The sequence below is a fragment of the Stegastes partitus genome, unplaced genomic scaffold (assembly GCF_000690725.1).
Source record: "Stegastes partitus isolate 25-593 unplaced genomic scaffold, Stegastes_partitus-1.0.2 Scaffold6, whole genome shotgun sequence".
Classification (NCBI taxonomy): Eukaryota; Metazoa; Chordata; class Actinopteri; family Pomacentridae; genus Stegastes; species Stegastes partitus.
In genome coordinates, this window is record NW_007577737.1 from 1,862,515 (window position 1) to 1,878,099 (window position 15,585).

The window sequence follows — 15,585 nt, forward strand, 5'->3', positions numbered from 1 at the left end:
AGAATTGTGGAGCAAAGTGAGTGAAAAAGGAGTGTTGTGATTCTGGCACTTGAACTGTGTGTTCAGCGTCTCTGAGATGTTTTATTGTTTATTTATTTCTTCCTTATATCACTTCACACAACTCCAAGTGATTGTGTGCGTCTCCGTTAATGCGACAGTTGGGTTGTGTTCAGAGTTATGTAGAAATTATTACTCGCTGGCGCAACTTCTACGCCTTACGAGTGCGCATTCACACATGCAGCCGTCACGTTCAGGGAACAAAGTGCACGCGTAAAGGAGATGACGAGACCTTCTCTTTCAAGGGATCAAGTCAGACAGAAGTCAAGCGGCCTGCGCAGCTCGGCTCCAGGCTCCAGCCTCCGGGCTCCCGCTCCAGGCTCCATGCTCCATGCTCCATGCTCCAGGCTTCTGTTGCAGGCTCCAGGCTTCGGCTGCAGGCTCCAGGATCCCGCTCCAGGCTCCAGGCTCAAGGCTTCGGCTGCAGGCTCAGCACATTGCTGTGCCAGTCATGCCGGTACCACAGCCTCTGCTGACGGCGCCGTCACGGTACCAAAATCCTTCTGCGCTATTACCGTAAAACTAAAACAAGCTGCGCCTTAACATTTACGGTGACATCATATACGGTACTAAATGCTGGCTAGTGATGTCATTGTCATCGTAGGTGTCTTGACCGTTATTGTCTTGCTCTGAGTTACTTTTCAGAGATGTTCGTGAACGCGCCACCAGCTCTGTGGGGTTGGCCAGATTGGCGCGCGTGTCTTTTACATACATTACGGTCCATGTTGCCGGGGAGGGACTCAGACACACAATGGAGCTGCAATGACAACATAGACAGCAAGTGCCTTCTCCTGCACTCACTCACAGCGTTATTTAGTGTCATGTCGGTTCTGTTCGTGCCATGTCGACGTGTTTCTGTCCTCTTCCAGTCTGCTATTGGGTGTTTTCTGCGCCGCCGTGTCCGACAGTGAGCTGCCAGCGCGCCGTTAGCTCGCCTGCTAGCTGAGCCCTGCCGGGTCCGGCTCTCCATCCTGTGCTGCACATCACAGCTGCCCAGCCCATCAGAACCATGGAGTTTCCTTTTGATATTAACCAAATATTCCCTGAGAGAGTCTCCATCTTGGACCAGAGCCTCGTCGCAGGCCGCAGATCAGCAGGAAGGTCAGTCAGAAGATCAGGCTCTTCTGTTCTCTTTGTTGTCGGTGGAGGTGAAGCATCTCCTCAGGATCACTGTGGAGAACTTTGCTCTCCGTCAAGGGATCCATTAATGCCATCGGCCCAGGAAACACCGAGGCAGCTGGCTCCGGGGTGTGCCTCTCACTGACCGGATGCTCTGAGCAGATCTGGGACCAGCATCACCTGCAGCCGTCCTCAGATGTATTCATCTCCTTCCATTAAAGAAAAGGAAAAATTCACTACAGTCACTGAAATAAGTAGAAACTGGAAAAAGTAATAATAAATAAAAATTTGTTCAATTATAATTTAGTGAAATAAGATGTTGCTTTTGAATTGTGGTTGAAAAGAATCATTTAAACAAACAAACAAACAAACAAACAAACAGTCCTGGACCAATGAGAGGCCTTTGCTGATGAGCAGTGGTCCAGAATACCTGTCAACAGGTGCAGAAGTCTGAGAGTTACAGGAAACACCTGATGGCAGTGATTGGCTCAAAGGGTTGTTCAGATAGATAGTGGTTAACGGGTCCCGTCGGGCTGTTTTTAAAATTTTTTTTAGTGTTTCTGTTAAACCACAATTCAAAAGCAACGTTATGATTTTCATTACATTTTTATTTATTATTACTTTTGTCAATTTCATCTTATTTCAGCTGTTTGTTTCCTTCTTTAATGGGAGGGAAGGAACACATCTGAGGATGACAGGTGAACACAGGTGGACAGATCCACGTCCATCTGGAGTCCCGCGTAGAGAACGAGGAGCAGCGTCTCAAGAAAACCGCTGCAAACAAACCAAAAGCAGCGTCTTTACTGTTACTGTCACTTTGAGCCACTGCTGATTTCACCATGTCCTGCTGTGTTTGTCGTTGCAGGCCTGATCTCCAGGCCCACATAGCCACAGTCATCGATGAACTTGGCAGAGCCTCAGCAAAGGTGAATCTGTTGAGTTTGTTTATTGTTCAGTGCCACGTTTAAGTCATGTGGAGCCACCCAGACCACCACCCAGGACCATCAGTACCAGTGATCTGACACAACTAGTCACCCTGACATTAGAGCCGACCCCTGCAGATGCCCTCCGGTCGAGTGGAGGCCTCTCATTGAGGCTGGTGCAGTCGGGTTTACCCCCAAAGGGTTTCAGTGGAATCAGGGTGTTTTTGTATTGAATTTAAATCCTTATTTTTCTTAATATTTCTCCTACTATAATGTTTAAGACCATCAAATAAATGCAAATATTATGCAAAGATAACCAAAGTAAACACAAAATGTAGTTTTTAAATGATTGTTTAATGTTTTCAGGTAAAAGCTAAAGATCCAAACCTACCAGGTCCTGTGTGAGAAGTAATCGGCCCCCTTGTTAAACCATGACAAGAAAGGGTCAAAAATTTGAAGATATTCACATTACAATCTTCTGAAAAATGGCAAAGCAACAAATACTTAAAAAAAATGCAACCAGAGAACGTTTAGCATTAAATTAAAAATCAGTAAAAAACAAGAACCTTGAGTAAAACAGATATTTTCTAGCTTGTGAATTAATCAAGTGCCAGCAGCCAAGATGTACACGCATCAGTCAACTCTTTTAAAGTTATGTCAGCTGACAGTGGGTGGCTGGATGCATCCATGTGAGCAGTATTTACTGGATTATACTGAGAAAGGTGAATATTTAGGAATCACAAAAGCGCTGCTGGTGCATATACAGTATGTCACAGTGATCCTGTAACGCTGCAGCTCTCCAGACAGGAACACATAACAGCCCTCTATCTGTAATTATGTCCAACCATTTAAATATGTGTTTGTACCTGGACATGACAACATGTTGGGGTTCCTCCATGTCTAATGACGTCCATGCTGTCTCCCCTCAGGCCCAGCAGCTCACTGCGCCGATTACCAGCGCTTCCAAGCTGCAGACCCAGAAGCATCAGCTGTACCTGCTGAAGGATGGAGAGAGCAGCGGGTACGTTTCACATTGCTCCCTCAGGCCTCACTTATTATACAAACACACACACACACACAAACACACACACACACGCACACACACTCTCCTGACTGAGCTGATACTCTTTACCTGGACAAGCACTGAGCCATGCTGAAATCACAAAGCATGTGCTGCAGCCCCTGGTAGGGTCTGCCAAGGCAAGCTGGTTCTGGGAGAGGGACCAGACAAAGAGCGGCTCAGAGACCCAGATGAAAATCCTCCAAAGGAAAGCCGCCACCTTACGGATACAAGTGGCCGAAATGAGCTTCCTCCACAGGGTGGCTGGGCTCAGCCTGAGAGATGGGGTGAGGAGCTCAGACATCCGGAGGACGATACTTCCGGGAGGCTTCCTCTGGAGGTCTTCCGAACATGTCCACCTGGGAGGAAACCCCGGGGCAGACCTAGAACCTGCTGGAGGGATTATATCTCTCAGCTGGCCTGGGAACACCTCGGGATCCCCCAGGAAGAGCTGAAAGGGTCGCCGGGGGGAGGGAGATCTGCAATGACCTGCTCCACCTGCTGCCCCTGCGACCCGACCCTGGATGGATGGATGGATGGATGGATGGATGGATGGATGGATGGATGTGCTGCAGTGTTGAGACAAACAACACACGATGTTTGATGCTGATGGCAGCGATTCATTTCAAATGGCCCAAATGGAGCTGCTGGCTGATAGCTGTCCTCCTCACTGTGCTTCCTCTGTGCCCTTTGCCATCCAGACTAACTCTCTTACTTCTTCCTTCTAAACACAGAGGACGTGGTTTGATCGTGGGGTTCCTGAAAGTCGGCTACAAGAAGTTGTTTCTGCTGGTGAGTCACTGATTGCCTTCAATGCTCTGAGAGTTTCTGTCTGGCCAGCTAGAATCTCATGTGCTTCACTAATGTGATGCCTGTGTGAACCTCCTGTGTCAGCTGTTGAAGCCTGCCTGTCCCTTTCCCTCCACAGGACCGACAGGGTGTGCATATAGAGGCAGAGCCGCTGTGCGTCCTGGATTTCTACATAGCAGAGAACCTGCAGCGACACGGCTACGGGCTGGAGCTGTTCGACTTCATGCTGCAGGTGAAACATTCCTCTGAAATGTCTAGAAACCAGAAGGAGTGTAATGGAGGGAGTTATTATGATCTCTGAAACACTCCAGACACGAGCTGTCTGTGGGCTCGACTGTTTGAGAAGACAGATGTGATGTAACCTAGAGATGAAGAATGCTGTCACTGCACAGACTGATGCCTGTTGGATTTGCAGAGGTTTAATTCAGAGAGCAGCAGTAATGCACTGGTTTAGATCTAATGTGTATCATTGATGCTGTGATGGAAGAAGCTGTGTGCGGCTGTGAGGGATCTGCTCGTGTACGTCAGATGTTTTCATGCCATATGGGAGATAGGAGCCGATCAGGAACAGAACCGGCAGAGGCTCTGCACTGGACGTCAGTAGTCATCAGATTCATCCCAAACTGACCAGGACCCTGAGCGAACAGATAAAAGGCGTTCTCAGAGCGATGATGAAGTCATTCATGTTGCTGAGGAAAACCTGGGCACTCAAGACTAAAGACACCCTGAGACTATGTTGAAAACAATGCAATGTTTCCTGGAGAGGCTGACAGCTTTCTGAAGCACCCCGTACGTGTTGTAATTATCTAACATCTTGGTTTTTTTTCTCTCTGTTGCAGCACAAGAACTTCGAGCCGGTGATGATGGCTTATGACAGGCCCTCGCCCAAATTCCTGTCTTTCTTGGCAAAGCATTACTGCCTGACGCAGAGCGTTCCTCAGGTACAGGCTGTGCTTTAGTGTCTCACCTGTATGTGACAGGTGTGTTCTCTCCTACAGGCTGCACACTGGACATGCATGAGTCTGTCTCTCTCCCACCTCCACACATGACATCTCACTGTTAGTTTTCCTCAGAGGATCATAGAAAATGGTGCCTAGTTTTCTTCTATCAGACGTTCAGGGTGCTTGTTCCACTTATCATGGTTATATTTAGACACCAGCTCCTCCCTCTGGTTGCTCACTGGTTTTTATTTTAGTCTTCTATTTCTGGAAGTGTAGCTGTCACTGTTTTTGACCAGACAAGATGTCTAATGATGCGTATAATGACAGTCGGTTAATAAATATGCATTAAGGTAAGTATTAGACAGAGATAAATAGAGATAGTTAAACAATTAACAACAACAGTGGAGAACATAACGGTTTGTAGTAGCAGCGCTCTGAACCTGGACACAAAGGTGAGACTGCTGGTCCGGCTCTGATCCGTGTGTTTTACGGGTCAAAGGGCTGTCACACATTGGTGGGCGTCAACATGAACTGCATCTCAGTGCATTGAATGCATTTCTTTACTGTAGTGACTGTAGTAAAGAAATGTTGGATGTTTACTTCAGGCCAGTTTTCTCCCACTAATCATAAATATGGGGCTGCAGGTGTCTCGGTGGTTAGCTCCGTTGCCTTGCACCTAGAAGGCCGCCGGTTGGCGTCCCAGTGAGGACACCTGGGATCTTTCTGCGTGGAGTCTCCATGTTCTCCCTGTGCAGCGTGGGTTCTCTTCGGGTTCTCCGGCTTCCTCCCACAGTCCAGAAACATGCTGAGGTTAATTGGTGATTCTAAATTGTCCGTAGGTGTGAATGTGAGTGTGCTTGGTTGTCTGTCTCTAAGTGTAGCCCTGTGATAGACTGGTTACCTGTCCAGGTGAACCTGCCTTCACCCTGAGTCAGCTGGGATAGACTCCGCCCCCATGACCCTATTGAGGATTAAGGTGTAGAGATGATGGATGGATTATAAATAAGTGTCAGTAACTGCTCCATACTACACTCCCTGGTGAAGCAAATTTTCATTTTCATGACTTCTGATGTCCAAGTCAACAAATTATTTGGAAAATATTCTAAACTGTTTACAACCACAATTACATAAAATGTTTGAGATCTTCTAAATACAACCTACAAAGACTTTGAATAACAAGAAGTAACACAGCCTGCCTTGCTGCCATGAAGTACACAGATTTTTACATTTGACTGTGATCACAACAGCAGAGGATGATTTTATAATTCCCTACATAACTAGCAGCAGTGGTGTTATTATACAGTAGGTCTTGAACTACAGACCTGGATGTCATAATCTAGAGAGCTAACAAAGATCAGGTGCATTCTAGGAAATCATTCCTAGGTAGCATGAATTAAGCTGAACACAAACGGTTACTAATTATGAGCGCTTACAGTCATCTTGTTTTTATCGTTTTTCTGTGCAGGTCAATAACTTTGTGGTGTTTGAGGGCTTCTTCCTGAACCGATCAGGTTGGTTTCTTCCACTACTCTGCTCTACCACTCTTATTGCTTTGGTTGCTGTTGCTGTGAACGGGCTTATGCAATTGTTTTTCTTCTCTGCGGTAACTTGAGCTATGAGGTGTGGCCGGTGGGCACTGTAACATGCTTACTGGCTGAGCCTGTGCTTGGTTAGCGTACCTGGTATCTCTGCACCAGTACTGAATGCTTTTATAGGTTCATGTTATCAGTTCAGTTACATAACATTTTGCATGTGACAGCATTAAAGTGTGCTTTTTGCTTTTTGGCTTCACAACAGATCTGTGTTTTCTGTTACATCTGTCTATGTGGAAGAAACTGATCATCCTCATTAGAGATCAATAAGCTTCAGTGGGTCACTCAACCCAGAAGAGTGCTGTTCTGCTCTTATTCCAGTTCCAAATTTTTTTTTCCACCAAACTCTCCCAGGCTCACCCTCCTCTCCTCTGACGGATCAGGGGATGTACGGCTTTTTGTAAGGACTCTTCTATCTCTTTTTTTCCCCCTCATACATCTCCAGCATCGTACCCCTTTCCTTTGTCCCATTAAGACCTCCATGTTAGTGTATGATGCCTTTAGTCCCACTGATTTTCTTTCTCTTCATTTATTAGCCAGTTTCTGTCCTTCGTTTCCAACCCCTCACTCGTATTTATCTACCTATATAGTTACAGTCATGCGATGTTTATCACGTCACATGCTGACGTGATAAACAGCATGTCAGAGGACTGTTGTATCCACAGAACCACAACCAGTAGAGCCTAAAACCAGCTGACTGACACACCTGCCTGCTCTGTGAGCCACGTCCGGACAGGGTTTGTTCAACATACAACATCAGTTAAAGTTGGTGAATACAGCACTGTTTACCTGCTACGTTATGAAAAAGTTTTTAACAGGAAATAGCATTTGGTGACAGCTTTCAGGCCTGTTTTTTGTATGATACGCCTGTCTCATATTAACTATTAGTTCAATGATCTGGAACATTAAAATGTGAGAAATATGCAACAATAGACAACATCAGGAAGGAGGAAATGTTTCTTCACAGCACCGTAAGCTTCAGACGGGGCGTATGACACCAGCATGATCCTCCCTTTAAACTTCCACAACTAGTTTCCAACGTCACCTCCAGATGATGTTGCTGCGACAAGAAGCACTGTTTACATATCCAGACGGGTGACCAGACTGTCCAGGTGCCTTAGTGAGGTCATGGGACACCACATGCAGACAGAACAGGCTCTGGAGCTCTAGTGAAGGGATGGAACTACATTCTTCTCTCATTTTGTGTTTCTGGTGCTAACACAAACTATTAAAATCTTCCAAACATGTTCGGTTGTGTTGAGATCTGGTGACTGCAACAGCCGTAGCATATGATTCACATAGTGTTCATCCTCAGTGAGCCCTTGTGCCCTACGGCTGGGGGGTTCTTCAAGAGCCCACTGCCATCATGATAGGAACATGTCATCATAGAACAAAGGTGATCGCTCAGACTAAGTCTGTACTGGAGTAAGCTTTCCTTCTGAAGGGGACAAGAGGACACAAAGCATGCCAGCAAGTTTAGAACGGACTAAATGTTGGGCTGAGGGAGGGACGGAGACCCTGTGATGTTCTGCTTCTGTCCCTGCTCTGAGTGTGTTCTCCTCCACAGCGGCCCAATTGCGAAAGGTTCCCCCCAAAAAGCCAGACGGAGAGATCAAGCCGTACTCTTTAATGGAGAGAGAAGGTAAACCGTCGCTTCCTTTGGCTGTGTGAGGGCAGTTCACAGCTCGTAGTGTTTCTGATTATGTCAAAAGTTATCGCTGAACATGTGAAGGTCTGTATAGAACAAAACTGTGAAGTTAAACTGTTTAGAAATGCAGCTCGATGACACGCTGAAGCCTCCCCCTGAACACTAGCACGCTGTAAAACTATAAAAACACACCGACTGGTTGGTAGCTCTGCAATGTTTTTGAATAATGTAGATGTGAGGTCAGTTCCGCTCAAAACTTTATTTAATGTTTATCGAGGCTCCTCTGTGTTGGAGGAGAGCTCACTGTGGGCAGATTTACACATATGCCATGTTCCTTTCAAGTCTTAATGATGGATTTAACTTTACTCCAAGGAACATCTTCTAGCTTAGAAATGTTCCTGTGTCCTTCCCCCGATTTATGCTTTTCAATAACGTTAGTAGTTACATCAGGTGTACGATTCCAAGTGACTGGACCTTCCAGATACAGACGTCTGTATAATACAGTCACCTCAGATGCTCTCTGATGATCTCAGTTTCACTGGTTGTGTAAATCGTAGCACTAATTGCTGTACCTGTGTTGAATGTGAATACTTTTCTATAGGCACTCGGAATAAATCTTTTCTTTCTTGGTCTTTTAAAAGTGTGTCATTAAACATTTCTGGTAATTGAAGAGTTAATTTGCAAAAACAGATAACTCCATTTATGTAGATTTTCAGAAAAGATATTTTTTTTGTTGTTAGCTGGACATAAAATCAGTCAAACTGAAGCTGAGTGGATCTGACTCAGTAGAGATGACAAAAACAGAGAACGTAAGTTTCAGGTAGATGATGGAACAGTGGGTTTTCTGAAGGTTTGTAAAGATGGAGTTATTTGTTTTTGGAAATGAACTCTTCCTTTACTGCTAATCAGCTAAACAGAATGACTTTTGGTTTGTTCTGTCCAGCGGTGCGTCAGGAGCAGAGGACCCGCCCGTGGCCGTTTGCTCCTCCTCACTCCCCCCAGCGGTCGGTATACTCCCAGTGCTCCCAGTCCCTCAGCATGAGGTCCTCCCCCAGCAGGGCGCCGCCCCAAGCCGTCCTGCCTTCTTCCCCTGGGGGCAGCAGGAACCAGAACCCACAGTCGCCTCTCATAGATCGCTGCAGGGAAAGACGCAGCAGGTAAGAACTGAAACACAGCCTACCTGTTCGTCTGACCACTAGATGCAATCTGTGTCTGTCTGCATGTCTGTCTGCACCTGTTCATAGTCAACAACCGTTTGCATTGTGAAACCAGCTGTGAGATGTTTCACACTGAATGCAGGATGTGGTTTTTCTTTGACTTAATCTAAAAGCTAAATTCTAACAGCATCACACAGCAGCAGGAGCCGTACTGAGGGAGGCCTGTGAGCCGTTTATGGAGCTGACACAACAGCCGTAACCTCAATAATGATTCACATCATCTGACACGCTGCTGTGGTCGGACACAGACTTATTAACCTGCATTCTGTTCTACAAGGACACAGAATGAGAGTGTTTACTGTGAGATCAGTGGCAATAAGCCGTCGTGTTTAGGATGAACCCAGCGTTTTGTATTTTCTGCAAAAGTCCAAACATCCTTTCCTTCAGAGCAAACAATATTTTCTTCTGGTGTATCAAGTGTATTATTACTACCTGCAGTAATCCATTACTACAAACATGAACTTACAGCTACATGCACATTACTGGACACATAGCCAGTATTGGAAAAGCCACTTAGGAGGTTTTATTTCTTCATTTGCTGCATGACAGTGAAAAACATCTCGCCTGCTGTGAGTTGTTGACCAGCACCTTGCTAGTATTTGCAGACAGCTAAGTGCTTCTCCATGACCTGTATGCATTCATGTCCATGCATGGCGGCGGCATCATCTGTACTTTTATTTCAGACCTCGCTGAAAGCTCTTGTCGCTGTACAAGTTGCTTCAAAAATACTCGGGAAAACTTAGCTTGTGTGGACGCTACTGCACTGCTTGACCAATAACAGAGCTCCGTTCCACACCAGTCTGATGTGAAGACAAGTCCACAGTATGACTTGCTTCCTTGCCGGTCCCGTCTCCATGTTAAGGGCAACTTATACTTGTTAGTGATTATTGAAGTTATCACTGTTTTTGCGTTGCCCATCAGTCTTGTTTTGGAGATGTTCTAAAGGATTCTGGTGGAGTTACTGTCCAGTCTTTAATCAATAACGTGGTCCTAAACCATAGACTGTATCAGAAAGATGGACGTAGCGACCGTAACGTCACCTGTTGGTTTCTGCACTGAGAAAATGAAGCCAGGGTTCTGCTACTTCCTGGTGGACATCTCGGATTTTTGGAGCCAGTGACGCAAAAAACTTTGGAGGGGGGCGGAGCCAGAGAGCAGCGATTGGTCGTTCTTATACAGTCTATGTCCCAGACCCTAACCTGTCTCCTAAATGGCTTCTGCTCAGAACTGTTTGTCCATACTCAGACATGCTTCACTTGGAGTGCAGTGTCTTGCATTCAGAACAAACGTCTGCTCTTAGATCTGTGCTCCGTCTCTGATCTGTATGAAACAACTCTGTCAGAAGTTCCCAACTAGAAGCACAGACGCTGACCAATGATATCTTCACTTCCTCCCTTTACTTCTTACAGCGTCCCTCACTGGTGGTTGTTGTGTAGCCGGGTCCATGAACCCACCCCCTCAGGGCTTATTGACCTGGTCAGACATGGGTAGTTAGGGAGTCACCAGATTCAGTAGGATTTATGATTTATGACAGATGCCACCGTCCCCTGAACCAGACCACCAGCATATCCTTTGTGTGGTTGTTTCTTGTGCATAGCAAACTACAGAAAGGTGAAACAGTTCCCAAACCAGGAGACACTCGGTGAGCTGTTTTACTGAGAAGGTTTTGGTGCTGACACTGACATTGAAGTGCTCGCGCTGGTTCCCTCAAGTCATTTGTTCCTGAGCTGCATGAGACGCATGCCTGCAGTGAACGACAAGTAGGTACACTACATGAACCTACTTGTAGTTCTAAATAGGATGTTGCAGTGACACAGTGGTGCTCACAGAAGTGTGCATGGTACTGTAGTGTACAGAACGCTGGTGCTGGTGCCAGATTATTGTGTCCAGCACAGAGACGTCCCTCTCTTCTGGTTACTGGTTCTTCTTGACTAAACACTGCCTCTTTCTGTCTCTTTCCCTCCTCCTTCATTCTTTCACCACCCATTCCACTCCACTCATCTTCTTTTGCCCCTTTGATTAACCTTTGATTGTCTTCTCCTCTCACTGCCACCGTTGTCTGGTCACACATGGACAGTTCTCTTAATAGATCTCAGCTGGGCTTCCATTGACCAACCTCTGACTGGCACCGCTGTTCGTTAAAGGAGTAGCTGTGGTGTCTTAGCTCGATAGACGGCCTATTTCTGGAGAAAGGAGAGACTGACGAGCTCCCTTTGGACTTGTAGTTGTTGTTATCCATCCAGCTGAGGGGAGAATGATGGCCTGTCTTATCTGCTTGCCTTTTTTAGAACCCATTAAACTATCTGCCACAAAACCACACATGTGAGAGAGGCTGCCTTTTGTCATGTAACCGCCACACACATGAACAGACAGATTGGTATTAGGGGAGGCTGAACTTGTTTTCCCATTCTTCATATTTGTTTCATTTGATTTTATCGATACTGCATGTGTGCATTTTTTCTGTTTGTTATATTTTGAGTTGTAAATCTGTTGTTTTTATCCTGTGTTCCTTTTTTTCTTTCTGTTCTTATCTGACTATCCTTTGGCTTCCATCCCTCATGTCCTCCCTCTATCCTCCCTGCTCTGCATCCTTTTGGTTTCATCCTTCTTGCTGGCTGTTGCCGTCTCTCTTGCAGCCATCAGGGTCTGGCTGCTAGACGCAGTCTGTACAGCCGGCATATGGACGGCAGAGCTGCTGGACTGCTAGACCGACCCTTACCAGGTAAGGTTGTGTGAAGATGTTGATCAGAAGCCTTTGTTAGACTCTTATATGGAACGTGGACTAACCACGTCATTTTGGATTTACTGAGCTCTGTTAGTGTGACAAAATAATCCTGAAAACTTCACAAGCTTCGCCAGAGCTTTCAACCACATCGTCAGTCTTCATCAGACGTGGTTGCTTGTGGACAGTGAGTCCAGTAACGAGTAGTTGTACAATGTATGGCAGACATTTGCCTTTTCTGAGACTGCTAGCTTCCTACAACATAAACATTACAGCTGTTGGAAAAAGTTTTTAAATGAATGGACAGATTAATTACAGTGTGAACTTCTTGTTCAATAATGAGTCATCACGGTCTGATATTATTCTAATGGAGCCTCCAGTTGGAACATTTAACTAATGTGAAGGTGTTTTTTTTTTTATGAGAAATGTCAAATTTAAAAACTCAGATTGTTGTTGATTGGTGATAAGAATCTAGAGCCATTTAAAACACTCTGAGTGAACAGACAGATGTGAGAGTTAGGGCCAGTACAGCCACTGTAGCCCTCCTCATGTGTTAGTGCCTTGTGCCTCCTCAGGTCTGAGAGCAGTGGGACATCAGTCATATGTACTGGGACACACAGACACTCACAGGTTGGCCAGAATTCACAGAACACAAATCAGGTACTTCAACTACAGCAGTAGTTTCACTCTTTACTGTAAGGGAGGTTAACAAGCATGGAAACAAACTAGGAGGCGGTTTAGTGCCTCGTGTAGGCATGTGTGACTGAACCAGTGACTCTCAGGTCTGGATTTATGAAACATATATATTCATCAGGACTCCAGACTGGAACCAAAATGGTTGCAATTGTCTGACAGGGTGAAATTTCAGATTTCACAGTGCCAGTGTGTGATGATCTGTGTTGGTGGCCCTTCGACTGGCGTGGCTCGGTCCATCTGTCGCTGATGCTCGAAACAAGTCGTGTGATCTGTTGCTGATTATTCTAAAAACTAAAGGAGGAGGGAGAGAGGGGGCTGGTGCAGAGGAAGAGTTCAGACTCATGAACAGCTGATAATAAAGAGTGCATTAGTTTCTGTGGAGCAACATTTGAAGTGCCAGAACTTGAGGAATAATGTTGCTGGAGTCTCTTCAGTATGTACATGTGGTCTTCAGTGGCACAGCCCTGCTTTGATAGAAGGTTTTATGGTTGGTCAAATATCCACACAGACAGAAACATTGACATTTTGGGGCCAAATTTAACCACCATAGAATGTGTTTGTATTATTCCGTCTGAGCAGGGCGGTACCATTGAAGACCACATGTATGTATCAGTGACCCTGTAAATCTACAGGACTGTAGCTGCATTATGTGTCAGGTTGTGGCACTTCAAACGTTGCTCCACAGAATGGCGCAAATGAAAACAAAAATGGACATGACCCCATATTCTGAACTCTAAGCAGATGTTACCTCAAGACCAACTCAATCAGTATTTACCACTTTAAACACATCTGTCAGATTGAGCTGGTCAGGCGTGGGCCATGTGGTGAGATGAGGCTGGATGACCCATACAGGTATAAACACCTCAGAACCACACTGCTCAGTTACTGTTTACTGCTGACCCAGCCTTCAACGTCCCCACATCCCAGGGTTATTCCCAGGGTTATGAATGAAGGAAAAGAGGCGAGGCTGTGAGGCCCAGTGGGTCCAAACATTATAGTTCCATCTTTACATTATCCTGTGGCAGCACGAAGAAGGTAATCAAGATAAGATAAACTTTATTGATCCCTCACCAGGGACATTAACATCACAGCAGCTGGAACAGATGAGGCATGAAGGAACCAGGACAAAGAATTACTAAAGTGCAACAGGGCTAAAAAGAACGAAGAGATAATAATAAAGGTCTGATAGAGATGATACCCCAGATGTAATGAATCTCCATATGGATATGTACGTATATGACATTATTGAAGCAACATCTGAAAACATCAGCCAGGAAGGTAAAGCTTATCCTAAACGGACAGTGGTCTCAAGCATACTTCCAAAATTGTGGTAAAATAACTTAAAAACAGCCAAGTGAAGGTGTTGCACCAGCCATTGCGTAGCCCTGACCTCAGTCTGAGGAGTGTGTGAGCATCAGAAACCTGACCCAGTTCTAGCAGTGCTGTCAGCAGGAGTGGGCCACAACTACAGCACCTCCATGTGAGAGGCTTGATGAAGGCACTTGACCTGAGCTAAACACTTTAAAGACAAGGCTACCAAATGCTGACAAAGTCTACGTACACTTCTGACTTTTCACCTGAAATGTGATTTTCTTTAAAAAAAGAAGAAGCTGAAATAAATTGTTCTCCGTTGATATTTGACAATAAACTGAATGAATGATCCCACCGACCAGGGCAGGGAGTGTGTTTCAGTCACATGTGTCTGCACATAATCCTATCAGAGTGACTTCTTAGCTCTCCGTCTGTTTGACTCTCTGCCTTCATCACTGCTCTCCAATCCTCTGTCCTTCACCGTCATGCTGCTCACACAGGAGCCCTCCTCCCTCACCGTCACTGCTGTGTGCATCCAAGAAGGAAGGCGTCTGCAGCCTGACCTCCACAGACAGCACAGACATGCATCCTGGTACACGTTCTGAAGCCTGTGGTGCTGAGGAGGAGGCCGAGATGTTGGACCGTGTGCAGCATCCAGCAGGAGGCAGCCGCAAACCTGAGCTGGAGAAGGAGCGTGACAGACACAGACCAGGCTGGTCGTGGACTGTAGCGGAGAACTGCTGCACAGCTCAGTGGGTGAAGCAGAAGCAGGAACACAGGAGCACCAGGCCCTGGTGACCAGCTGATGGCCAACATGTAGATACTCAGTTGTTGCTTTCAGACGACTGTGTGCTGAAGAAGCAGTGATCCGATACGGAGGTTTCCTGGTGGGGTGCCAAGAACTCTTCACATTCAGACTAAGTTCAGCTCTCCCAGTCCTTCTGGTTTGAAAGGGAGCTATTGTAATGTCTGTCTTGGCTGCTGTCCATGATGAGTCATTCAGATGTCTACCAGTTTCTTATCTGGTGGAACAAACTGCTGCTAAAAGCCAAATAGGGAGCTTCCTGACTCCAGTAGCCATCAGATAACAGCAGCCTCAAACCGTCCACAAACATCTAAACTGCAGATTTTGTTTTGTCAAAACAAGTTTGACTAAAGTTCTGCCGTCACTGTTCTTATTCCCTGTAGTGTTCTTATTTTCTCTTTTTAACAGCCTGAGCTCACCTGGTTTTAGTTATTGAGGTTAACAAAGAGAGGCACAGACAAATGAACACTGCATTTAATATATATAATATATAACAACACCTGATGCAGCGACTTCAACTTGCTGTATTCCCATTAATGTGACTGCTGTGTTTCTGTGGGTCACTACGGTGAACGTTGCACTTTTCACCTCTATGGTAGAGATCCTGGAAAACAGGAAGTTGCACCAAAGAGCGGCAGGTTATTCCACACACACCAGCTGATTCCTGTTTACTGTCCATCTGAC

General features: G+C 45.8%; 1 protein-coding gene across 5 annotated transcripts; it reads left to right on the top strand.

The window, feature by feature from the left end:
* The first annotated feature begins 809 nt into the window (after positions 1 to 809).
* atat1 (alpha tubulin acetyltransferase 1) lies at positions 810 to 15,274 on the top strand. 5 transcript variants are annotated; one of them, XR_520169.1, is made up of 12 exons: positions 810 to 1,158; positions 2,042 to 2,102; positions 3,029 to 3,120; positions 3,894 to 3,951; positions 4,088 to 4,201; positions 4,809 to 4,910; positions 6,376 to 6,421; positions 6,857 to 6,902; positions 8,070 to 8,144; positions 9,094 to 9,307; positions 12,004 to 12,089; positions 14,597 to 14,682. XR_520169.1 is itself a non-coding variant. In XM_008281318.1 (12 exons), exons 1-12 carry the CDS (start codon positions 1,067 to 1,069, stop codon positions 14,892 to 14,894), a joined length of 1,323 nt encoding a protein of 440 aa, XP_008279540.1. In that variant the 5' UTR covers positions 810 to 1,066; the 3' UTR covers positions 14,895 to 15,274. The 5 variants fall into 5 exon arrangements, 4 of the variants coding, with proteins under 4 accessions (XP_008279540.1, XP_008279549.1, XP_008279561.1 ...); XM_008281318.1 differs by lacking the exon at positions 6,857 to 6,902 and adding an exon at positions 12,665 to 12,749 and having other exon boundaries at positions 14,597 to 15,274; XM_008281327.1 differs by lacking the exon at positions 6,857 to 6,902 and having other exon boundaries at positions 14,597 to 14,750.
* Positions 15,275 to 15,585: the final 311 nt, after the last annotated feature.

Excerpts from the sequence above, each read along its gene's own strand:
- atat1 (XM_008281318.1), top strand. The coding sequence starts at position 1,067 with ATGGAGTTTCCTTTTGATATTAACCAAATATTCCCTGAGAGAGTCTCC. Across the intron at positions 2,103-3,028 it reads TTGGCAGAGCCTCAGCAAAG|GCCCAGCAGCTCACTGCGCC; the intron begins GTGAATCTGTTG and ends GTCTCCCCTCAG. Across the intron at positions 8,145-9,093 it reads CTCTTTAATGGAGAGAGAAG|CGGTGCGTCAGGAGCAGAGG; the intron begins GTAAACCGTCGC and ends TGTTCTGTCCAG.